The sequence below is a fragment of the Vombatus ursinus genome, unplaced genomic scaffold (assembly GCF_900497805.2).
Source record: "Vombatus ursinus unplaced genomic scaffold, bare-nosed wombat genome assembly UNPS02014941.1, whole genome shotgun sequence".
In the NCBI taxonomy this organism is placed as follows: Eukaryota; Metazoa; Chordata; class Mammalia; order Diprotodontia; family Vombatidae; genus Vombatus; species Vombatus ursinus.
The window spans coordinates 2,431,502-2,458,861 of NW_020954719.1; the positions used below are offsets into that span (position 1 = coordinate 2,431,502).

The window sequence follows — 27,360 nt, forward strand, 5'->3', positions numbered from 1 at the left end:
TCCTGTCTTCTTTTTATTCTTTTCCATGTCCCACTCATACCTATTAAGCCTTTTGTAATCACTCTAACCTGAAGTGCCCTTTGCTTCTTTTAAATCTCACCAAATTAGGATGAGAAAGACTATTTGTAAATCCTAACACAGGACCTAGAGTTAGGAAGACCTTAGTTCAAATGTCCCCTTAGACACTTTTTAGCTGTGTGACCCTGGGCATGTCACATGACCTCTGTTTGCCTCCATTTTCTCATCTGTAAAATGAGGACAATAATAGCACCTACCTCCTATGGTTGTGGTGAAGAACAAATGAGATAATTGTAAAGCACAATGCCTGGGGCATAGTAAGCAGTATATAAATATTATTATTATTATTAAAGTGCTGTCTAAATATGAGCTAGTAGTGACTATCACAAAAGTTTTAATTCTTTCACTAATAGTGCATTAGTATGCTTATCTTTCCATAGCCTTTCCTATATTGACTATTCTCATCTTGTGTAATCTTTGCTAATTTGTTGAGTGTGAGATAAAACCTCAGGTTTTTTTTTTCCAATTTTCATTTCTCTTATTAATGATAAAAAGAAAGGCCAAAACATTTTGTAGTAGCACTTTGTTTGCAGTAGCAAAGATCTAGTTATAAATTAGATACCCATACACTGGGGAGTGCCTAAAGAAGCTATGGCACATGAATACTGCTGTCCTGTAAGAAATGATGAACATTAACTAGGAAAACAATATATACAAAAACAGCAATATTGTAAAGATAATCAGCTTTGAAGGCCTTAGTAACTCTGGTAGACATAGTGACCACCTCTAGGTAGAGAGCTGATGGACTCAGTGTAAATTGAAGCATATTTTCTTCTTGTTCTTTTTGGACATGGCTTAATGTGGAAATTTATTTTGAATGACTATCCATATGTGCAAACGAGTTTTGTTTTTCTTGCTTTCTTAGTGAGATGGGGAGGAAAAGGGGAGAGAGATTTCAGAACTAAAAACAAAATAAAATTGAATTGGGGCAGCTAGGTGGTACAGTGACTCTTGCCTTAGAATCAGGAGGACCTGAGTTCAAATCCAGCCTCAGACACTTAACACTTACTAGCTGTGTGACCCTGGGCAAGTCATTTAACCTTGATCTCCTCACTGAAATAAAAAAGGCAAACTAAAATAAAATTGAATTAAGAAAATAAAAAATAATAAATACAAAGAAGCACAGTAAGAGAAATGAGCTGATACAGAATGAAGAAAGCAGAATCAGAAAAACAATATGTATGACTACAGCAACGTAAATGGGAAAGATCCACACAACAAAACAATTGAAACTTAATATGGTGAAATTATAATGGCCAAGGGGATGATTGCCCCCATTACATGGGGAATACTTTCCTGCTGTAGCTAGCAGAAGGACACTACTAATTTCTATTAGTGGTTGAAAAAGAATTATAAAAAGCAACATAATCTATATATACCACATTTTGAGAAACTGCACTACAGTTAAGCCCACCCATCACAATCATGTCATTGTGATCACTGTTTTTACAAGTTATAAATGTGAAAATTATAGAGTTTTTTATCAACAAACATCTTTATAGGGTAGGGACTAGACTATGATTTCATTGGTATAAGGTATTCCCAGAAGAGAAAAATTCCTGTATCAATGGTTAGCAAAATACAGTTTTTGAGTTACTAAGCAAGCAAATGTTGTCATAGTCAGAACTTGAATGAAGGTCTTCCTGGCTCCCAGACCAAATCTCTATTTCCTATGCCATGCTGCTTCTCTAAACATTTCTGTATGTTACCTTACTTTTTATTGTATTACTTTTTTCATGAGTAATATAATTGTACTAATTTCTTATTTTTATACGAATAAAATACAAGCTATGAAAATTATTCGCATGGATTGTTTCATGAGAAGTGTAGGGTGTAACTATTTTGCTTTCATTTCTTTTTTGTGAAAGGAAGATTTTTACATAAAGTTAGTAAGCCACCTCATTAATATAAGACAGCTATTCTGGGTTGATAGCAAGAGTTATTGTATTTTACTTATTTAAGCTTTTGAATAGTTTTAATAGAAAATGAGAATTTATGGGATCATAATCTGTTCCCATTTCAAAAGGTCATGATAGTTTTATCTTTCACTTTTTAGAAGATATATCATAATGCTACCAGACATATCTTTAAAAGTAATCAAAATATTGAAAGTTACTTTCTTTACATATTTTGGACATTTCAAAAATAAATCCAAAAAGTTGAACAAGGCATACCAAACTCCCAAGGTGGGGATAAAAAACTCAAGGACTAGATGAATTTACATATAAAAATTGCATTATTTTAAAGGAAAGAAGGAAAGAAGCATTTTTGAAGACCTACTATGTGCCAGGCATTGTGCTAAGTGCTTTATAGGTATTATCTCATTTGATTCTCACAACAACCCTCAGAGGCTGGTGACATTATTATTCCTATTTTATAGTTAAGGAAACCAGGGAATAAGTGAAGTGACTTGCCCAAAGTCACATAGCAAGTAAGTGTCGAGATATGATTTGTTTTTTAAATTAATTTATTTATTTTTAGTTTTCAACAATCACTTCCATGAGCTTTCGGGTTTTAAATTTTCTTCCCCTTCCTCCCCGCCTCCCTTCCCAATATGGTGTGCAATCTGATATAGGCTCTACATATACATTCCTATTAAGCATATTTTCACATTAGTCATGTTGTAAAGAAGAATTAGAACCAATAGGAAGAACCACAAGAAAGAAAAAACAAAACAAAACAGAAGAAGAAAAAAGAACAAATAATATGCTTCGATCTGCATTCAGACTCCATTAATTCTTTCTCTGGATGTGGATAGCATTTTCCATCATGAATCTTTTGGAATTGTCTTTGCTATAAAAATTGTTTCTCAGCTTTCTAATCTTGGTCACATTGTTTTTTTTATGCAAAACCTTTTTAATTTGATATAATCAAAATTATGCATTTTATATCTCATAATGATCTCTGTCTCTTGTTTGGTCATAAATTCTTCCCTCCTCCTTATATCTGCTTTCCTTGCTCTCCTAATTTACTTATTATATCACCTTTTATGTCTAATTCATTACCCATTTTGACCTTATCTTGGTATAATGGTGTAAGATGTTGGCCTAAACCTAGTTTCTGCCAGACTGCTTTCCAGTTTTCCCAGCAGATTTTTGTCAAGTACTAAGATCTTTTCCCAGAAGCTCAGGTCTTTGAGTTTATGAAAAACTGGATTACTATGATCATGTTACTACTGTGTCTTCTGTACCTAATCTATTCCACTGATTCACCACTTTATTTCTTAGGCAATACCAAATACTTTTGATGATTGACACTTTATAATATAATGTTAGATCTGCTATAGCTAGGCTACCTTACTTTGTATTTTTTTTCATTAACTCTCTTTGTATTTTTGACCTTTTGTTCTTCCAGATGAATTTTGTTATAATTTTTTTCTATCTCTATAAAATAATTTTTGGTAGTTTGGTTGGCCTGGCACTGGATAAGTGAATTAATTTAGGTAGAATTGTCATTTTTATTATATTAATTCAGCCTACCCATGAGCAATTGATATTTTTCCAATTGTTTAGATATGACTTTATTTGTGTGAAAAGTTTTTGTAATTTTGTTTCTTGGTTGGTCTTGGCTGATAGACTCCCAAGTATTTTATATTGTCTACAGTTATTTTAAATGGAATTTCTCTATCTCTTGCTGCTGGGCTTTGTTGGTCATATATATAAATGCTGATGATTTATGTGGGTTTACTTTATATCCTGCAACTTTTCTAAAGTTGTTAATTATTTCAAGTAGTTTTTAGTTGATTTTCTAGGCATATCATCTGCAAAGAGTGATAGTTTTGTTTGATCATTGCCAAATCTAATTCTTTCAATTTCTTTTTCTTCTTCTACTGCTAAAGTTAACATTTCTAGTGCAGTATTGAATAATAATGGTGATAATTGGGCATCCTTATTTCACCCTTGATCTTCTTAGAAAGTCTTCTGGTTTATCCCCATTACAGACAATGCTTGCTAATGGTTTTTGATAGATACTGCTTATAATTTTAAGGAAAACTGTATTTATTCCTATGCTTTCTACTGTTTTAGTAGGAATATGTACTGTATTTTGTCAAAAGCTTTTTCTGTATCTATTGAGATAATCATATAATTTCTGTTGATTTTGCTATTGATATGGCCAATTATGCTGATAGTTTTCCTAATATTGAATCAGCCCTAAATTTCTGGCATAAATCCCACTTGGCCATAGTGTATGATTACAGTCATATATTGCTATAGTCTCTTTGCTAATATTTTGTTCAAGATATTAGGGAAATTGGTCTGTAGTTCTTATTCTCTGTTTTGGATCTTCCTGATTAAGGTATTAGCACCATATTTATGTCATAAAAGGAATTTGGAAAGACTCCCTTCTTTGCCTACTTTTCCAAAAAAGTTCATATGTTATTAGAATTAATTGTTTTTTAAATGTTTGGATGAATTCACTTGTAAATCCATCTGGCCCTGATGATTTTTTTTCCTTAGGGAGCTCATTAATGGCCTGTTCAATTTCTTTTCCTAAAACGGGGTTATTTTAGTATTCTATTTTCTCTTCTGTTAATCTGGGCAATTTATATTTTTGTAAATAATTGTCTATTTTACTTAGATTGTCAGATTTATTGGTATAAAATTGGGCAAAATAGCTCCTAATTGTTGCTTTAGTTTCTTCTTCATTGGTGGCAAATTTATCCTTTTGATTTTTTGATACTGATAATTTGTTTTTTCTTTCTTTTTTTAAAAATCAAATTAACTAAAGTTTTATCTATTTCATTGCTTTTTTTTCATAAAACTATCTCTTAGTTTTATTTATGAGTTCAATATGACTTTCTTACTTTCAATTTTATTAATCTTTCCTTTGAATTTCAGGCTTTCAAATTTGGGGTTTAATTGGGGATTTTTAATTTTTTTCTAGCTTTTTTAGTTGCATGCCTAATTCATTGTTCCCCTCTTTCTCTATTTTATTGATGTAAGCATTTATAGATATAAATTTCCCCCTAAGTACTGCTTTGGCTACATCCCATAAATTTTGGTATGTTGTCTCATTATTGTCATTCTCTTTAATGAATTTATTGATTGTTTCTATGATTTGTTCTTTGACCAACTCATTGAATTATCTAGTTTCCAATTAATTTTTAATCTATCCTTCCATAGCCTTTTATTAAATGTAATTTTATTTCATCATGATCTGAAAATAATTGATTTAATATTTCTGCCTTTCTCCATATGAGTGTGAGGCTTTTCTGCCCTAATATATGATTAATTTTTGTGTTGGTGTCATGTATTGCTGAGAAAAAGGTATATTCTTTTCTATCCCCACTCAGTTTTCTCCACAGGTCTATCATATCCAACTTCTAAAAAATTCTATTTACCTCCTTAACTTCTTTCTTGTTTATTTTGTGGTTAGATTTATCTATTTCTGAGAGAGGAAAGTTGAGGTCCTCCCCCCACTAGTATGGTTTTAATGTCTATTCCTCCTGTAACTCATTTAACTTCTTTAGAAATACCATTTGGCACGAAAAGTTTTAGTATTGATATTACTTCATTGTCTATGATACCTTTAAGCAAGATGTATTTTCCTTCCTTATCTTTTTTTAACTAGATCTATTTTTGCTTTTACTTTGTCTGAGATCATGATTACTACCCCTGCTTTTTTTTTTTTTTACTTCAGTTGAAGCATAATATATTCTGCTTCAGTCTTTTACCTTTATTCCATTTGTATCTCTCTTCTTTCAAATGTGTTTCTTGTAAAAAACATTTAGTAGGATTCTGGTTTTTAATCTACTCTGTCATCTACTTCCATTTTATGGGAGAGTTCATCCCATTCATATTCACAGTTAATATTACTAACCCTGTATTTCCCTCTATCCCGTTTTCTCCCTGTTTATACTTCTCTCTCTCTCTCTCTCTCTCTCTCTCTCTCTCTCTTTTTCTCTCTCTCTCTCTCTGTCTCTCTCTCATCCCTTTCATATGACTATAGATAGTTTTAATTTCTTCATCTGAAACTGCCTGTTCATATCATTTGATCATTTATCATTTGGAGAATGACTTGTATTCTTATAAATTTGACTTAGTTCTCTATATATTTTAGAAATGAGGCCTTTATCAGAGACACTAGTTGTAAAAATTCTTTCCCAGCTTTCTGCTTCCCTCCTAATCTTGGTTGCATTGGCTTTGTTTGTGCAAAAACTTTTCAATTTAATGTAATCAAAATTATCCATTTTGTATTTCATAATATCTATAGAGATATAGTTCTCAAGAGATACAAGTATCATCTTCCCATATAGGGATGTAAATAGTTTAACCTTATTAAATAGCATTTTTTTCTTTTCCTGTTTACCTTTTTTATGTTTCTCTTGAGTCTTGTATTTGAAAATCAGATTTTCTGTTTAGCCCAGGAATGTTTAAAAGTCTCCTAATTTCATTGAATGTCCATTGTTCCCCTGAAAGGTCATGCTCAATTTTGCTAGGTTGTTGATCCTTCATTGTAATTCTTGCTCCTCTGCCTTCTGGAATATCATATGCTAAACCCTCTAATCCTTTAATGTAGAAGCTGCTAAATCCTGTGTAATCCTGATCGTGACTCTGTGATATTTGAATTGTTTCCTTCTGACTGTTTATGGTATTTTCTCCTTGACCTGAGACTTTATGAATTTAGCTCTAATATTCCTGGGAGTTTTAATTTTGGAATTTTAGGAGGTGATTGGCAGAGTCTTTCAATTACTATTTTACCCTCTGGTTCTAGGATATCGGGCAGTTTTCCTTGATAATTTTGTGAAAGATGCTGTCCAGGTTCTTTTTTTGATTATGGCTTTCAGGTAGTCCAATAATTCTTAAATTCTCTCTCCTGGATCTATTTTCCAAGTCAGTTGTTTTCCCAACATTTCCAAAATGTTTTACATTTTCTTCCATTTTTTCATTCTTCTGATTTTGTATGATTGATTCTTGATGTATCATCAAGTCATTAGCTTCCACTTTCCTAATTATAATTTTTAAGGAATTATTTTCTTCAGTTAGCTTTTGTACCTCCTTTTCAATTTAGTCAATTTTATTTTTGAAGGAGTTATTTTCTTCATTGGATTTTTGTACATCCTTTTCCACTTGGCCAATTCTACTTTTTAGAGTTATTTTCTTTTTCTAAGTTGTTAACTCTTTTTTTCATGATTCTCTTGCTTCACTCTCATTTCTTTTCCCAATTTTTCTTCAACCTCTCTTATTTGATCCCTTTTGAGCTTGTCCAGGAGTTCTTTTTGGCTTGAGACCAAATCATATTTCTCTTTGAGGCTTTGCATGTAGATGTTTTGACGTTGTCCTCTTCTGAATTTGTGTTTTTATCTTCCCTGTTGCCATTGTAGCTTTTTATGGTCAGGGCTTTTTGTTGTTATTTGCTCATTTTCCAACCTATTTTATGACTTTTAAAGTTGAGCTGTGCTCCTAGGGTACAGGGGGCACTGTCCCAAACTTTTTGCACTGGGGGCCAGGAACCTGGTCACTAGCTTTCTTCCCTGGGCTCTCCAGGGCTAGCAGTTTGCTCACTGTACTGGGGTGGTCCATCCTAGTTGTGCCTATTGCACCAAGAGTTCCAAGGCTGGCAGTTTACCTGCTGCACTGGGCCTGGAGGCATCACATCTGGTCCTCTGTCCTGCTATCCTGCTGAGCCAGGAACCTGGGGTCTTGGTTGCTGGCCTGTTCTTGGACTAGGAGCCTCCTGTTGGCTTGCTTGAATACTCACTGTTCCGGGCTGTGTTTCCCTTTTACCCAAGTGAGACAGACATTTCCTATGGTTCTTCCAAGTTATCTTGGGCTGGAAAATTGTTTCACCCGATCCTGTTTTGGGTTCTGTCACTCCAGAATTCATTTTGCAGCATGATTTAAAATTGTTTTGAGGGAAACTGGGGAGAGGTCAGGCAACTTTTGGACTTCCCTATACCATCTGGGCTCTGCCTCCCCCATCTGATAATTGATGATTAATTGATTGACTTAAAAAAAAACATACTGGAAAATAGAAATAGGGAATAAATTTCTCGGTGAAAAATCTATTATGAATGTATTTTATGCATTGAGAAAGTGGGAGTGTGGGGGAAGAAATGAGATTCAGATAGTTCTTGAACTTTGTAGTAGGCCAGGCAAGGTTTAGCTTTGAGATTGAAATGAAATGAGACACTTGTGAAACTTTTAGCCATTTAAAAAAAAAAAAGATTTTTACTTAATCGTAGGGTGGAAAGGATATGCACAGGGTGGAGCCAAGATGGTAGAGTAGAAGTAGCAACCCAGCCAATCTCTCCCAGCTTTCCCTTCAAACAACTTTAAAATAATATGTCAAATTGAATTCTGGAGTGACAGAGCCAACAAAAGATCGGAGTGAAACAGTTTTGCAACCCAAGAAAACTTAGGAGGTCGATAACAGACACCAAACTGTGGCTAAGTGGCAGCGTACAAGGTGGTAACACCAGTGATGGGTCTTGTAGGAAACAAAAGCAACAGCGACATCAGCTTTGGGAACCGAGCCCGGAGACATTCTAGGGCAGAAAAAAACACTAGTGCTTGTGACTGCAGGGGAGCAGGAGAACAGGGGACCTAGTTACAGTTCAAATGCCAAGAAAAGCACCGACACTCATGGTGGCAAGGAGCGGAGGCCCTTCCCAGGACAGCACTACCTTGGAAGCACTGAAAACTTGCAGACCCCTGAACAAGATCTGAAAACAGAAGCACAAAAAAGCCTGAAGCTTGGGACAGTGCCTCTCCAACCCCCAGGTGAGCAGAACCTAACTTTAACATAAAGCAGAAGTCAAGAAATAGGTTGGAAAAAATGAGTAAACAAACAAACAAAAGACCTGACTATAAAAAGCTACTATGGTGATAGGGAAGACCATGAACAAACTCAGAAGAAGAAAACAAAGTGAAAATGCTACAAACAAAGCCTCAAAGAACAATGCAAATTGGACACAAGCTCACCAAGAATTCCAGGAAGAGCTAAAGAAAGAGATAAGAGTGGTAGAGGGCAAAAATGAGAAAAGAAATGAGAGTGATGCAAGAAAATTATGAAAAGAGAATTAACAGTTTGGTAAAAGAGACAAAAAAAGTGCTGAAGAAAATGACAACTTAAAAAACAGAATTGGCCAAAAGACAAAAGAGGGACAAAAATTCACTACAGAAAAAAATTCCTTAAAAATCAGAATTGTCCATGAAGGAAAAAGAGGTAGAAAGCTCAGCAAAAATTTGCTTAAAAATTAGAAATGGGTTCACTAGCGGCAGCTCTCAGTACAGCAGCAGAGATGGGGCAGAGTGGCAGTGTGGCCTGAGCCCACAGGCCAACAATATAATACAGCTCGGCACACACCCCCACCCTTTCCCCCACTTGACTGCCCCACTCCTGATCCTTAGCAGCCTCCACACACGCACGATGCCCTCGGCCACCAGTACTTCCAGCAGCGGCAAAGCACTGGGGCCAGCGCCGGGCTCTTTGTCCTCCAGGGCCAAGGCGGCAGTGGGCAGTGCCTCTGGGCCCATGGGTGTGGGGGCAGGAGGGTCGCAGCAGCAGGCAGCAAGCAGCAATGGCACTAGCTCGGTGCAGACCAAGGTCATGAAGCAGATCCTGGGCATGATCGACAAGAAGCTCTGCGACTTGGAGAAGAAAAAGGGCAAGCTTGATGATTACCAGGATCAAATGAACATGGGAGAAAGACTTAATCAAGATCAACTGGATGCAGTGTCTAAGTACCAACAAGTCAGACATAATTTGGTGTTTGCAAAAGAGTTGCAGTGGAGTTTCCAAGATGTTCAGAAAATAACAACAACAACCACAAAAACAGCCAGGCAAGAACAGCTCATGCGAGAGGAAGAAGAACAAAAGTGTTTAAAGACTGTCCTTGAGCTACAATTTGTTCTGGGCAAATTAGGGGACAATGACATCCACAGAGACCTGAAGCAAGGTATCAGTGGTGTGCTCGTCCTATGTGAAAATAAATGTCAGTACTGGATGACTTCTACAAGCTAGTCCAGCCAGAACAGGACATGAGCATGAGACTGAATCAACAGTATGAACAAGCATGCATTCATCTGTTGGACTTATTGGAAGGAAAAGAAAGACCAGTGTGTGGAACAACCTATAAAGTCCTAAAGGAGCTGGTTGAATGCATTTTTCAGACCAGTTACTTTGATAGCACCCATAACCACCAGAATGGCTTGTGTGAGGAAGAAGAGACAGCTGCTCTTCCAGCAGGGGAAGACCAGGCAACAGAAGCCAAAGTTGAGCTGGCAGAATAATATGCTGAACAAATGAAGTTGAGTCAACAGCGTATGTAAATAGACAGTTTATGTCAGAGACTCAGTTCAGCAACAGTGAAAAAGGAACGGGTAGATGAATGGACAGTTAAAACAGTTGAGAGAGTAAATTCACTTCAACAGTAGCTGCAAGCTGCAACCCCTTCTGTGCCAGAGGCCCAGTCTTTGGTTCCAGTGGCTGAGGCCAATCTTCTTGAGAGAAGGCAATGAGTGCAGGACCTTGTGGCACAAATGCAGGGGCCCTACAATTTCATACAGGATTCCATGCTGGACTTTGAAAGTCAGACACTTGATCCTGTGACTGTGTCTGCACGGCCTATAAATCCACCCCAGAACATGGACATGCTTCAGCTTGTCTGCCCTCCAGTTCACCCTGAATCTAGACTCACTCAGGTTAATCCAGTTCCTGTACAGCCAGAAGCTACACAGGTACCTTTGGTTTCTTCGACTATTGAGGTATACACGACGTCCCAACCCATGTACCAGCCTTCTCATGCTAGAGAGCAGCAACCTCAGAAGGAACCCATTGACCAGATTCAGACTGCAATATCACTGACTACAGACCAGGCCTTGACATCCTCACCCCTTCCTGCTGCCTCTCAGCACCAGATATTCCCAGCTGGATCAAGCAGACCTTTACCCAGCAGCAGCATCGATGCCAGTGCAGCTCCATTCCAGTCCATGCAAATGGTATTCAATATGAATGCTCCTGTTCCTCCTGTTAATGAGCCAGAAGCTTTAAAGAAACAGAATAAGTACTAGGCTAGTTACAACCAGAGCTTTTCCAATCAGCCTCATTAAGTAGAGCAAACAGAACTTCAGCAAGAGTAGCTTCAGGCCCTGGTTGGTGCTTACCACGGTTCCCAGGACCAGTCGCACCAAGTGGCAGGTAACCACCAGCAGCCTCCACAGCAGAGCACTGGATTTCCATGTAGTAGTCAGCCCTATTACAATAGCCGAGGCGTGTCACATGGAGGATCTCATGTCACCAGAGGCTTAATGAATGGATATAGGGGCCCTGCCAACGGATTTAGAGAAGGATATGATGGCTACTGCCCTTCGTTATCTAACACTCCAAATAGTTGTTACACGCAATCCTACTTCAGTGCTCCACGAGACCACTCCAATTACCAGCAGGATGGATATCAACAAAACTTCAAGAGATGATCTGGGCAGAGTGGACCATGAGGAGCTCATAGAGGTCACAGAGGGCCCCCAAGACCCAACCAAGGGATGCTGCTAATGAACACTCAGCAAGTGACTTTAACTAGTTTACAGGATTATGTTTAAAATGCCAAAAACAGGGGCAACTAGGCGGCACAGTGGATAGAGTACCGGCCTTGGAGTCAGGAGGACCTGAGTTCAGATCTGGCCTCAGACACGTAACACTCACTAGCTGTGTGATTCTGGACAAGTCACTTAACCTCAACTGCCTCAATAAACAAACAAACAAACAAACAAATAAATAAAAATGCCGAAAACACACTGGCCAGTGTCCCATAACGTGTTACCAGAAGAGTTATTATCTATTTGTTCTCCCTTTCAGGAAACTCATTGGTAAAGGGACTGTTTTTACCCCATAAAGACAGGACTAGAGGTGTGAGCTTTATGTTACCTGGATATGGAAGGAAACAATCTTTCCTTTGCATGTTCTGTAAGCGTCATCTTGAGTCTTGCACATGGCATTCAAATTCATCACCCTTGCTGAGTAGCAAAGCAAAACATATACTTTTGGGGGTGATCAGATCTCCATGGTTATTTGATTGAAGTGGCTTAGAAAAAAACAAGATTGTCTCATTTTTGGATAAAATTGGATAAAATCAGCAAATCAACCCTAAAAAAAAAAAAAATCAGAAATAGAGAAGTAGAAGCTAATGACTTTATAAGACCCCAAGCTTGAGATATCAAGGAACAATAAAACAAAGTCAAAAGAATGAAAAAATAGAAGAAAATGTGAAATATCTCATCAGAAAAACAACTGATCTAGGAAACAGATTTAAGGAGAGATAATTTAAGAACTATTGGGCTACCTGACATCCGTGATGAAGAAAAGAACTTAGATATCATATTTCAAGAAATTATGAACTGCTCTGATATCTTAGCTTCAAAAGGTAAAAATAGAAATTGAAAGAATCCACCAATCACCTCCTGAGAGAGATCCCAAAATGAAAACTCCCAGGGAAATTACAGCCAAATTCCAGAGCTCCCAAGTCAAGGGGAAAATATTGTAAGCAGCCAGAAAGAAACAATTTAAATGTCACAGAGCCGCAGTAAGGATCACACAATATTTAGTGGTTTCCATGTTAAAGGAGTGGAGGGTTTGGAACACGATATTCCAAATGGCAAAGGAGCTAGTATTACAATGAAGAATCACCTTCCAAGCAAAACTGAGTATAATCTTTCAGGGGAAAAATGCATATTTAATAAAATCGAGACTTTCCAAGGCTTCCTGATGAAAAGACCAGAGCTGAATAGAAAATTTGACATTCAAACATGACTCATATAAAAAAGGTAAACATGAAAGGGTAATCATCAGGGACTCAATGGAGTAAAACTGCTTATATTCCTATATAGGAAGATGATATATGTAACTGTAACTATGTAACTTTATTATCATTAGGGCAGTTAGAAGGACTTTGCATAGAAAGAGGGCATGGGTGTGAGTCAATTATATGGTGATGTTTTTTTTTAATGAAAGGGTAAAGAAAGAGGAACGCTATAGGAGAAGGGGGAAGGGAGAGGAAGAATAAGGAAAATTATCTTATATGAAAGAGGAGCACAAGCAAAAGCTTTTACAGTGGAATGTGAAAGGGGGTGGGTGAGCACTCTCATTGGAATTGGTTCAAACAGAGAAGACTACATACATATGTACATACACACACACACTCAGTTGGATAAAGAAATCCATCTTATCCAGCAGGGAAGTAGGAGGGGAAGGGGATAAGAGAAAGGAAAAGAGTGATAAAAGGAAGGGCAGATTAAGGGAGGCAGTGGTCAGAGGCAAAACAGATTTTGGAGGAGGGACAGGGTAAAAAGAGAAAGAGATAAATAAAGAGAAGAAAATAGGATGTAAGGAAATACACAGTAATCATAAATGTGAATGTGATAAAATCACATAAAATGGAAGTGGACCACAGAATGAATTAGAAACCAGAATTCAACAATTTGTTGTTTATAGGAAACACATTTGAAATGGAAAGACAACACACAATAAAAATAAGGGACTGGAGCAAAATATATTATGCTTCACTTGAGGTTAAAAAAAGGCAAGGGTAGCAGTCATGATCTCAGACAAAGAAAAACCAAAATTAGACCTAATTAAAAGAGATAAATAAAGAAAATATATTTTGTTAAAAGGTACAATAGACAATGAAGTGATATCAGTACTTAACATATATGCACCAAATGGCAGGGCATCCAAATTCTTAGACACAAACAAAACAAATACAGCCAAAATTAGAAGGAAAGCTGAAAGCTAAAGAAAAATTACACAGCAATTTTTTTTTGCTAACAGTTTCATTTCTCAAATATATAAAGAACAGAGTCAAATTTATAAAAATAAGAGCCATTCAAGGGATATGAACAGGCAGTTTTTAGAAGAAGAAATCAAAGATATCTGTGGTCAAATGAAAAAATGCTCTAAATCACTATTGATTAGAGAAGTTCAAATTAAAACAACTTTGAGTACCACATCACACCTATCAGATTGGCTGATGTGACAGAAAAGGAAAATAACCAATGCTGGAAGGAAGGTGGAAAATAGGTACACTAATGCACTGTTGGTGGAGTTGTGAACTGGTCCAAGCATAACTATGCCCAAAGGGCTGTATATCATTTGATCCAGTAATACTGCTACTAGGTCAGTACCCTTTGACCCAGCAATACTGCTCCCCCAAAGAGACCAAAGAAAAAGGAAAGGGGCCTATATGTTCAAAAATATTTATAGTAGCTCTTTTGTAGTGGCAAAGAATTAGAAATTGAGGGGATACCTATCATTTGGGGAATGGCTGAACAAGTTGTGGTATACTGGAGTACTATTGTGGAATATGCAGTATTAATGTGCTCTGAAAAATGATAAGTAGGATGATTTAAAAAAAACCTGGGAAGACTTATATGAACTGACATAGAATGAAGTGAGCAGAACCAGATGATGGTACATAGAAACTGCAATATTGTAATAATGATCAACTGTGAAAAACTTAGCTCTTCTGATCAATACAATGATGCCAGACAATTCTGAAGGACTCATGAGGAAAAATGCTATCCACCTTCACAGAGAGAACTGATGAACTCTGAGTTCAAATTAAAGTATGATTTTCTTCACTTTATTTTTCTTGGTTTTTTTGCAACATACTAATATAGAAAAATATTTTGCATGATTTCATACGTATAATTGATATTTTGCTTGCCTTCTCAATAAATGGAGGAGAGGCTAGAGGGAAGGAAAGAACTTGAAACTCAAAAGTTTTTTAAAAGAATGTTAAAAGTAACTAAATTTAAAAAATTGGTAGAAAAAACAAATATGAAAATTATAAATGATTTAGAATGTATTTGTCCCCTCATTTTTATTTTAAGTTTAAGCTTCACTTGTGTTTTATTATAAACCTTGTAATAAAGTCTTAGGAGCATCTAGGTGGCACAGTGGATATAAAGTGACAGGCCTGGAGTCAGGAAGATCTGAATTCAAATCTGGCTTTAGACACTTACTGACCCTGGGCAAGGTAAGTGACCTTGTGACCCTTGGCATGTCACTTAACCCTGTTTCCCTCCATTTACAACAAAATCCTTACTGATGTATTGATTGACTAAAAGTATTTATTAAAAACATTTATCAAAGCAATATATGTGATCTAAAGATTTGATAAAAGTCTATGGAAACAACATAAATAAAGTCTTAAATTTATTTGGGAAAAAAAAGAAGAATAGCCGGTAAGGATATAGCCCCTGGGTTTCCCATGATGGTCTGTTATCAGGTCAGGGAGCAAGTGAAGCTCCTTATTCTCTGGCTTATTTGCAGTCATATGACCAAGAAGCTACATCAACAGGCTGAGTCTTAGTTGCCTGAGCCAATTAAATCTTGAGGATAGTTTTGATAGCTTACTGGATGAGGCCTTAGGAAAACTTGTCACAGCCCACATGACAGTGCCCTAGGAAATATTAACTCCTGCCACACATTTGAAGAACTTTTGTTTATTGTTATGGTTTTATGGCTATGGTTATTTCCAAATTTGGGGGAATTGATGTTTGCTACTGTAAGGAGATAGTGTGATATAATGGGGGGGAAAGCATTGATTTGGAGTCATAAGATAAGAACTTAGTCCCAGCTCTGTCCCTTCAAAGCCTGCCATGTGGGCAAGTCACTTAATCTCTCTGGCTTTCATCTGTAAACTGGAAGGAGAGGTAGACTGGACAGGGACCTCTAAGGTCCCTTTGAGCTCAGAGTCTGTGACCCTGTCAGTACCTTCTAACTCTCTTCTAGTTATAAGGAAGTTTTTGAGATCTGAAGTTTCCATAGATTTTTATCAAATCTTTAGATCACATATATTGCTTTGTTAAATGTTTTTAATAAATGCTTTTAGTCAATCAATACATCAGTAAGGATTATTAATGTCTCATGTGCCAGAATTTTGCTAGTTGCTGGAAACACAAATACAAAAGTGAGATTGTTTTTGCCTTCAAGTAGTAAACTTGTTTTCTATTCTACTGGTAGGATACAGTGTATTCACAGATACATACAAAATGAAGAGCAGGGGAGAGACACTAACAACTAGGGGACTCATAAAAATCTTGAATGAGCAGGTACCTGAGCTGAGACTTGATGGGAATTAGAGGGTCCAAAAGACAGGAATAAGAAGGGACACTATTTCAGGCATGAGGGACAGCCTGTGGAAAGGTATAAAGGTAGGATATGGAATATCATGTAAGATGAACATTAATTAGGTAAGTTTGCCTTGAGGGTGTTTGAGGTAGAGTAATCAGTTTGGAAAGGTAGATTGGGGTCAAACTTCAAAGAGCTTTTTATGGAAAAACAGAAATATCTACATTTTAGCCTATAGGCAATGGGGAACCATTGAAGCTTCTGTTCCAACACTTCTCTTCTCTGGTCAAGCCTTCCACACAGACTCTTCCCTCTCACTAAGTTGAGGATCTTGTCTCATACTCTACCAAAAAAAATAATAGAATTCATTCTCTGAGAATTCTCTCTTGTTCCCTCCTCATCTCCTATTGTTCAAATGTCTTTCTCCACAATCTCCTCCTTTACTCCTGTTTCACATGAAGAAGTAGCCTTTCTCCTTTTCAGGACAAACCTTTCTTCATGTACCCTTAGCCCCATCTCATCTTCTTCAGCAGATTGTATTCTTAATCATCATACACACTCACTCTTCTTATCTTCAATTTCTCTCTATCTACTGGCTCCTTCTTTACTACCTACAAATATGCCTATGTCCCACATCCTTACAAAACCTTCCCTTAATTAAACCACTCATGCTAAATATTACTCCATCTCTCTCCTCTCCTCAACTCTTACCTCCCTGAGAAAACCATCTAGGAGTGCTTCCACTTTCTTTCCTCTCACACTCTTGTAAACCCTTGGCAGTCTGGCTTCTGAGCTCGTCATTCAAGAGAAACTGCTGTCTACAAAGTTAACAATGATTTTGTGCACACACGTGTGTGTGTGTGTGTGTGTGTGTGTGTGTGTGTGTGAAAACTTTTAGACATTTATTACATTTCTGTGAATTTGCTCCAATGGGTCCTGGTTTTCTTTTTACGAGCAAGCAGCCCCAGACTCTACCCAGGTGGACCTGGAAGCACTTAGTGGGCTTTGCTGCACACCAGGACCCAATCTACTCCTTCCTCATACCAATACCATACCTATTCCCCAAGGATCTCTTGATTGCCGCATCTAATGGCCTTTTCTCAGTCTTCGCCTCTTCTTGACCTCTCTGTGGCATTTGACCCAGTTGACTGCTCTCTTCCTCAGTTTTTTTTTGACACCACTCTCTCCTAGTTCTCCTGCTTGTCGTACTGCTCCTTTTCAGGTTTCTTTGGTGGTTCTTCATCTATGTCATGCCTACTAACTATATTCCCCAAGATTCTATCTTGGGCTCTCTTCTCTTTTCCTTCCACACCATTTCACTTTATGATTTCATCAGCTACCATGTATTTCTACCTCCAGTCTCTCTCCTGAGCTACATATAGCCCCATATCATCAGCTACCTTTTGGGCATCTCAAACTAGATGTCTAATAGGCATTTTAAATTCAGTATGTCCAATCAAAGCTCATTATCTTTTCCCCCACAACCTCCCTTCTTCTGAATTTGCCTATTACTATTGAGAGCATCACCATTCTTCTAGTCACCCAAGCTCTCAAATTCATTGTCATTCTCAATTCCTCACTCACTTGCCCCACATCTTTTCTACCTTTATATTTCTTATTCCCCATTCTCTACTTACATAGCCACTCCCTTAGTTTAAGTCCTCATTGCCTTTTGCCTGGGATATTACAATAGCCTTCTTATAGCCTTCTAATTGCCTGCCTCAAGTCTCTGCACTCCAGTCTATCCTCCACTCAGCTACCAAAGTGATTTTCCTAAAAAAACAGGTCTGATCATATCACCCACCTACTCTATAAACTCCAATAATTCCCTATTACCTCTAGGATCCAATACCAATTCCTCTGTTTGGCATTTAAAGCTGTTTACACCCTGTGCCCTTTCTACCTTTCCAGTCTTCTTATACTTTATTCCCCTCCAAACACTCAGTGATCTAGCTACACTTTCCTGCTGCATTTCCTATGTCTGTGCCTTTTCACTGGCTTTGCCCTATGTCTGGAATGCTCTCCCTCCTCATTTCCACCTTGGCTTACTTCTACTTTCAGCTCAATTTACACCCTCTTCAGGAGACCTTTCCCTCTGATATTACTTAACATCAACTCTGTATATATATATTGTATATATTTATTTACTTACATACTTTTTCCTCCAATAATATATTTATATAAGCAATGATCAACAAATATTAAGCGCCTTCTATGTGTCAGATACCGTACTAAATGGTAGGGATACAAATAAGAAAAAGAAAGACAGTTTCTGCCTTCAAAGAGCTTGAAATTTAATAGAAGAAGATAATACACAAAAAGAAGATGAAAAGAAGGAGGGGATCAAGGGGAAATGATGTTCTAGGGGCATGATGTCTGTGGAATCAAAACCAAGCAGAACAACTGATAAAAGACCAAATACATAAGTGATCAAAGGATATGAACAATCTTCTATTGCAAGAATTTTGCAATAGAAGAATTGCAAACTTAATTATTTTATGAATGATCTAAAACAACAATAATAAAAAAAAATAAGGCAAAACAAGTCCGTGTTTCCACCTCACACTCAACAAGTTGTCAAAGATGAAAAATGACAAAAATAGTCAATATCGGAAGAGCCACGTAAAGGCACTCAAGTGCATTGTTGGTGGAGTTGTGAATCAAGATAACCATTTTGGAAAGCAATATGCATGGTGACTACAATGATGTAAATGGAAAGAAATAAAATCACAAATAATAAAAAATGATTATTGCAAAATTACAAAGAACAGGCATGTTCCCAAAGATGAAATATGAAGAAATACTTCCAGCCCATTTCTTTGCAGAGCTATAAGGTCTATAGTTGTAGAACATACTAAATATTGTGAGATGTATTTGATGTATTGATCCATTTTTCTGGATTTTTCTCTTCTTCCTCTTTTTCCTTTAAAAATATTGTTACCTAGAATGACTCTCAGGAAGGAGCAGAGGAAAGATTCTGGGGAAAATGTTGGCAATGTAAAAGCAAGAGATATCAATAAACTTTTAAAAAAATAGTACGTAGTACAGTAAATTTATGATCATTCAAAAGATAGTCATCCATCACATAGATTAGCCAGCTTCCTTGTTTCTTTTGCTTCACCTGCCTGACAGCCACATGTTATCATTTCTACCATAGAATGTTCAGAGAAAATCAAAAGAAACATAATCTCCCTCTTAATTATTTCTGCTTGTAGATACCTGTGGTTAGATGTATGGTAGGAGCTGAAGTTGAGACTACTGGCTAAAATGACATTTGGAAGTTACCCCTTCTGAGATCTTAACTCTTAGCTCAGTAACTGATAACTTTTCTGTATCTGGTGGTGCTCAATAAATAATCAATTACCTTTGGCTTTTTAAACTTGCTTATATTAAGTTCTTCTGAACTTTAAAGATACAACATTTAAAATAGTTGGAAGGGATCTTAAAGGTCATTTAATTCAGATGTCTTATTTTATAAATCAGAAAAATGTTAGAGAGATTAACTGATTCACTAAGATCAGGATTCAAACCTGAATCCTTGATTCCAAGTCTGGTGCCCTTTCCACTCTGTCATACTCTTTTTCCTTTGTAATACAGATGTGGGTTTAATTTGTATTTCATATCTCAAAAAAAATCAGGTCAAGAGTGTTCTGCTTCTGGGAAGCAACATAGTGGAGTAAGAAGTAAGTCACTCTTACCCTGCCTTATTGACCTCTGAAAGCCCAGAAAATGTCACCCCTGGATCAGTCTTGTAGCCAAGGAAGCTTGGGGGATTAACAGGAAAGACCTCTCTTGCTCTGGGGGAGGTGGAGCAGTACAGAACAGGAGGTGTCCTGGCAAGCGAGCAGAAAGCCCACTTCAGCATACCAGGGGGACATCCTGAACCCCAGGGTGGTAGAGCAGGCTAATTAGATCCACTTACTCCACTTACTTAGATCCATTTAACCCACTTAATCTGCTTTTTTTATTATTACATCAATGTCAACTTATACCTACTCCCTCTGTCTGTGTATACCCCTTTAAAATGGTATAACAATACAGTTCTCAAGATTTACAAATATCATCTTCCCTTGTAGGGATATAAACAGTTTGCCCTTATTAATAACATGTTGTTGTTTTTTTTTCTGTCCTGTTTACCTTTTTATGTCTCTCTTCAGTCTTGTATTTGAAGATCAAATTTTCTGTTGAGCTCTGGGTGTTTTCATCAGGAAGGTTTGGAAGTCTCCTAACAGATTACAGCAACTTATTACAAGAATAATACACTATGACCAGGTAGGATTTATACTAGGAATACAGGACTGGTTCAATATTAGGAAAACTATCATCATAATTGATCATATCAACAACAAAAATAACAGAAACCATACGATCATCTCAATAGATGCAGAAAAAGCTTTTGACAAAATACAACACCCATTCCTATTAAAAACACTAGAGAGCATAGAAATAAATGGAGTCTTCCCTAAAATGATAAGTAACATCTACCTAAAACCTTTAGCAAGCATCATATATAATGGGGATAGGCTAGAAAGCATTTCCAAAAAGATCAGGGGTGAAACAAGGATGTCTATTATCTCCACTGTTGTTCAATATGTTACTAGAAATATAACAAAGCCCAGCAGGAAGAGATAGAAAGAGAAATTCCATTTAATCATACTGTAGACATTATAAAATATTTAGGAGTCTACCTCCTGAAACAAACCCAGGAACTATATGAACACAATTACAAAACACTTTTCACACAAATAAAGTCAGATCTAAATAATTGGAAAAACATCAGTTGCTCATGGGTAGGTCAAGCTAATATAATAAAAATTACAGTTCTAGCTAAGTTAATTTACTTATTCATTGCCATACCAATCAAACTACCAAAAAATATTTTATGAAACTAGAAAAAATAATAACAAGATTCATTTGAAAGGACAAAAAGTCCAACATATCAAGGGAACTAATGAAAAGAAATGCTAGGGAAGTTGGCCTAGCAGTTCCAGATCTTAAATTATATTATAAAGCAGAAGTCATCAAAACTACTTGGTACTAGAGTGATGGATCAGTGGAATATGTTAGGTACACAAGACACAGTAGTCAATGACTATAGTAATCTACTCTTTGATAAACCCAAAGACCCCAGCTTCTGGGATAAGAGTGTACTACTTGACAAAAACTGCTGGAAAACTGGAAAGCAGTTTGGCAGAAACTGGGCATAGACCAACATCTTACACCATATACCAAGATAAAGTCAAAATGGGTAAATGAATTAGTCATAAAAGGTGATACAATAAGTAAATTAGAAGAGCAAGGAAAGCAGATATAAGGAGGAGGGAAGCAGAAAATTGGGAAAGAATTTTTACAACCAGTGTCTCTGATAAGGGCCTCATTTCTAAAATTGTTGTTGTCCTTTGTTTTGAAAGAGTACTAAAATGACATCACTATGCCAGAATCAAGTTTTAGTGTGTAGGACTGTGGCTGATCAGACTAATACGAGCTCAGAATGTTCTACCACAGGTTGGGCACAAATAGTCATTGTGAACCTTTGGGGTGGATTCTCTAAGTTTGTGTATCTTGCATTTCTCTTGAGCTACCTCAATTTTGCATGCATTTCTAAAACATACAGAAAACTAAGTCAAATTTATAAGAGTAAAAGTCATTCCCCAATTGATAAATGTTTAAACGATATGAACAGGCACTTTCAGATGAAGAAATTAAAGCTATCTATAGTCATATGAAAAAATGCTCTAAATCACTATTGATTAGAGAAATGCAAATCAAAACAACTCAGGTACCACATCACACCTATCAGATTGGCCAGCATGACAAAACAGGAAAATGATAATGTTGGAGAAGATGTGGGAAAATTGGAACACTAATACATTGTTGGTGGAGTTGTGAACTAATACAACCATTCTGGAAAGCAATTTGGAACTATGTCCAAAGGGCTAAAAAAATGTACATACCCTTTGCCCCAGGAATAGCACTTCTAGGGCTGTATCCCAAAGAAACCGTAAAAAATGGGGAAAAGACCCATATGTACAAAAATATTTATAGCAGCTCTTTCTGTGGTAGCAAAGAGTTGGAAATTGAGGGATGCCCATCAATTGAAGAATGGTTGAACATTCTATACTATTGTAGTGGAATACTATTGTGCTGTAAGAAATGATGAGCAAGTGGACTTCAGAAAAACTTGGGAAGACCTGTATGGACTGATGGTGAGTGAAGTGAGCAGAACCAGGAGAACATTGTACATAGTAACAGACACATTGTGCAATGACTAACTTTGATCGACTTAGCTTTTCTCAGCAATGCAAGGATCTAAGACATCTCCAAAACACTCATGATGGAAAATGCTATCCACATCCAGAGAAAGAATTATGGTGTTTGAATGCAGTTTGAAACATACTATGTGCTCTTCTTTTTTCTTCTGTTTTGTTTTGTTTCTTCTTTCTTGTGGTTCCTCTTATTGGTTCTAATTCTTCTTTACAACACGACTAATATGAAAATATGTTTAATAGAAATGTATAGGGAGATCTAATATCAGATTGAATGCTGTCTTGGGGAGGGAGGTGGGGAGGGAGGGGTAGAAAATTTAGAACTCAAGAGCTTATGGAAGTGATTGTTGAAAACTAAAAATAAATTACTTAATTAAAAAATAAGAGAAATATCAGGTCAAAATGGGTAAATGATTTTAGATATAAAAGGTGATATAATAAGCAAATTAGGGGAGCATAGAATATGTTACCTGTCAGATTGATGGATAAGGGAAGAATTTGTGACCGAATAAGAGATAGACAGCATTATGGGATGTAAAATAGGTAATTTTGATGACATTAAATTAAAAAGAATTTGCACAAACAAAACCAAAACAGCCAAGATTAGAAAGAAAGCAAAAAACTGGGGAAAATTTTGGAGCAAATTTCTCTGATAAGTGCCTCATTTCTCAAATCAAATGAACTGAGTCAAATTTATAAGAATATAAGTAATTCCCCAATTGATAAATAGTCAAAGAATATGAACAGACAATTTTCAGAAGAAGAAAGCAAAGCTATCTACAGTCATATGAAAAAATACTCTAAATCACTATTGATTAGAGAAATGCAAATCAAAAAAACTTACTACCTCATACCTATCAGATTGGCTAAGAGGACAGAATAGGAAAATTATAAATGTTGGAGAGGATGTGGGAAAATTTAGACACTGATGCACTATTGGTGGAATTGTGAACTGATTGATCCACTCGGGAGAGAATTTGGGAACTATGACCAAAGTATGTCCAAACTATGCCCAAAATAAAACTGTGAATATCCTTTGACCCAGAAATACCAGTGCTAAGTCTATATCCCAAAGAGATCCAAAGAGAAGGAAAAGGACCCATATGTACAAAAATATTTATAGCAGCTCTTTTTGTGGTGGCAAAATATTGGAAATTAAGAGAGGATGCCTGTCAATTGGGGAATGGCTGAACAAGTTGTGGTATATCATTGTGATGGAATATTATTGTGCTATAAGAAATGATGAGCAGGATGCCTTCAGAAAAACCTGGTCTTACATGAACTGATGCAAAGTGAAGTGAACAGGAACAGGAGAAATATTTTACACCATATCAGTCATATTGTAAGGATGATCACCTGTGGATGACTTAACTGTTCTCAACAGTGCAATGATCCAAGACAATTCCAAAGGACTTACGATGAAAAATGCTATCCACCTTCAGAGAAAGAACTCATAAAGTCAGAATGCAGAACAAAACATACTTTTTTAAACTTTATTTTTCTTGGGGTTTTTTTTTTGGTCTGTATTTTCTTTAATTAATATGGAAATTGTTTTGAGTGACTTTACATGTAACAAATTGCTTGCATTCTCAAGGAGTGGGAGGGGTGGGAAGGAGAGAATTTAGAACTCAAAATTTAAAAAAAAATGTTAAAAATTTATTTTACATGTAATTGGGAAAAGATAAATTTTTTTAAAAAGTCAGTAATTTTTCCAAACAAAAATCAGACAAACATCTTGTAATTAATTTTTTTAGTTAAAAAAATTAAAATTTTCCCCACTCATTAAAAAAACCATAGCTCAGTGGATAAAGCACCGGCCTTGGAGTCAGGAGGACCTGAGTTCAAATCGGACCTCAGACACTTCATACTTACTAGCTGGGTGCCACTGGGCAAGTCACTTAACCCCCGATTGCCTCACCAAAAAGAAAAAAAAAAGCAAAAATATACATAGTCAAGAAAGACAAATGCTAACATTGGCTATGTAAAAAAAATTGCTGCATTGTATAAACTGACAGGATGTGGGTAGCATGCTTCTTCATGAGTCCTCTCGAATTATGGTTAACCATTACATTGATTAGAGTTCTAACAACTTTCAAAGGGTTTTTTTTTTGTTTGTTTTAACAGAATTATTGTTATATAAATTGTTCTGGTTCTGTTCACTTTGCTCTGCATCAGTTGATATGTCTTCCCAGGTTTCTCTGAAACTATCTCTTTCATCATTTCTTAGTATTCCATTATGTTCACGTGCTGTAATTTATTTGGCCATTCTCCAATTGAGGGGTACTTCCCTTACTCTTTCCCACTGCAAAAAGAACTGCTATAAATATTTTTGTACACATAGGACCTTTTCCTCTTTTATCATTTTGAGATATAGGCCCTGATCTATCCAGTCTTTAGCACATTATAGATAGATGTAAGTAAAGAGAGCTCCCAACCCAGCCACCTACTTTATCAATAAGGAAACTGAGGTCCAAAAAGTGGAAGTGATTTTTCCAAAGTGGTACACATAATAGGTTGCAGAGTCATAATTAAAGCATAATATTCATGATTTTTCCAAACTGGTACACATAGTAGGTTGCAGAGTCATAACCAAAGCATAGTATTCATGTTCCAAATGCAATACTCTTTCTGTAGTCTTCTTCATCAGATGCTATGGCCAAAAAAATCATCATTGTGATGACCAATTTTCTAGTGATAAGCCTCTTCAGATTTCCCTGAGGGAAGAAACATATTCTCTTAGCAGACTCATGTTTGAAAATTTTCCAATTTAATAGTAATTTCCAGACTTTGCCCTCTGATGGCATAGCCTGTGAGAACCAAGTCATTTCCTCAGTCCTGTGTGTCATCAAAGTAAGATGTTTTGACAATGCTAATTTTAATATTGATGTTTTTAAAAATTTGTTTTTGTTCTTTAAAGGAATCGTTTCGGGAAGCTGAGGAAGTTTATCAGACTGGAATCAAGAATTGTCCAGAGAGTTCTGACTTACACAACAACTATGGAGTTTTTTTAGTAGATACTGGTAAGTAAGATTAAATGTTGTGGTGGTATTTCTACATGCAGGGCAAGCAAGCCCAATCTTACTTATCTCTCTACAATAGGCTATTCCTCCTGATGTGAGTAACTTTCTCTAGCCCCTTCTTTGACCATCTCCTCTGGAGAGTGACTTTCCTTTCACACCAAGTGTAGGAGAATGTTTGGTATCTGCCTCAATGCTAACCCAACTAGTTGCTGCTCCAGGAACTGTTGAAGATTCATTTTCCTAGAGAAACTCCAGTATAGATGTAGATATGAATATGGATGTGGGTGTGGGTGTGGGTATGGATATTCTCTCTGCCCAGGGAAATGGTAAAAATTAAATAACTCTCTTTGATTCTGTCATTTGAAATCTCTCTCCTTTTTTTAGGGCACTCCTAATCACTCCCCTCAATGCTACATTCCAGCAATAATCCATACAATTTAGTAATGTCAGTAGTTAACGATTTTTTCACATTGGCCAGTTTATGATAAAGAGTAAACATTTAAACACTGAAAAGGTAAACAAACTTTTAAGAAATAAATATGAGCTTCGCCATGCCCCAGTGGAACACTCCTGAAGCTCCTTTCAGAAGAAAGGAAGGTGGGGCAGCTAGGTGGCGCAGTGAATAGAGCACTGACCCTGAAGTCAGGAGGACCTGAGTTCAAATCTGGCCTCAGACCAAACACTTGACACTTACTAGCTGTGTGACCCTGGTCAAGTCATTTAATCCCAATTGCCTAAAAAACAAACAAACAAACAAACAAAAACAGAAGAAAGAAAGGCAAAAGGAAGAAGAAAAATGAAGGATTGTCACCTGTTGTCTAAAGCCCACACTTTTTCAGCACCACAGAATCTGGCCCATCATAGCTCATGAATGATTCACTCACTTCACCTTAAATCTATAGTCCAGCATGAGCTACTTCATGGCCAGAGCCAATGTTACTTCCATGGAAACATTTCCTCCACTGTTTTCACCTCTCTCTGTCCTTGAGTCATTTTCTCCCATGAGTCCAAAAGGAACAAATGAGCTAGCTTATGAGTTCAAGTCAACCACTCTGTCAGTCCCAAAGTCAAGGCAAAACTCTCTGGGAGTCAAACAGGCTAGGAAGTTTCTGCCTGCACCCAGCAGGCATCTATTCATGTGTGGCATCCTGATTCCCTTGGTCATGCCTGGAGAAGGTATGACCAAGACAGCACTGCGTAAAAAATATCTCAAAAATAAAATTCACTGAGCTTTGCAGTGATTTGGAGTGTTGATAACCACATCATACCTTGGGGCCGTGATTTCTCTTGTTCTCACAAGCTTAGTGGAGCCAATTTGTTCAGTTTTTATAATTCTGTCTTCAGGGAAATCCCTTGAAGCTATATATAAGAAGCAGTTTTGTTAACTTTGTGGGTAGTAGTCTTCCCTTAACTTCACATAACATCCACAATGGTTGTTTTATACTGATGAAATATCCTTCAATTCTACTGTAGAAACAATGCCTCAAACAAGTTATGACTGTATTATTTTATTGTTTTCATATGATGTCCATTATAGAAATGGCATAATCATAATGATAAAATATTCTGAAATATCAGATGTTAAATAGAATCCACTTCCCACTTTTCTTGTTTAGAGTAAAACTATTCTGGGAATGTTAGCATATAATGAATGTTTATTTTAAAAAAAAGGCTTTATGAGAGTAATTCTATGTTTTTCCTTAGCTATCAGATTAGGTACTTCTTATAGTGGCAGTAAAATGCAGTTTTCATTTTTTTGGCAATATGAAGTACAAATATTTTTTATTTTCAGGTTTACACCACCTGTTTCCTAATAAGTAGCTTCTTCTTCACTAACATGGATTATTAAAAGATATTACACACTAGTTCCCAATATCTAACAGTGATATGTGCCAGAGGTATCTTTGGATGTGGCCTCCCCTACA

General features: G+C 36.6%; 1 protein-coding gene and 1 pseudogene across 2 annotated transcripts in view; both read left to right on the top strand.

Annotated features, from left to right (window-relative positions):
* TMTC1 (transmembrane and tetratricopeptide repeat containing 1) overlaps positions 1-27,360 on the top strand; it is a 309,040-nt gene that overhangs the window by 256,774 nt on the left and 24,906 nt on the right. For both annotated transcript variants that reach the window (XM_027844461.1, XM_027844462.1), the window contains one exon: positions 25,333-25,435. In XM_027844461.1, the coding sequence (XP_027700262.1) occupies positions 25,333-25,435 (103 nt within the window). The remainder of the gene's footprint in view (positions 1-25,332; positions 25,436-27,360) is intronic.
* Positions 9,451-11,621, top strand: LOC114029695 (annotated as a pseudogene).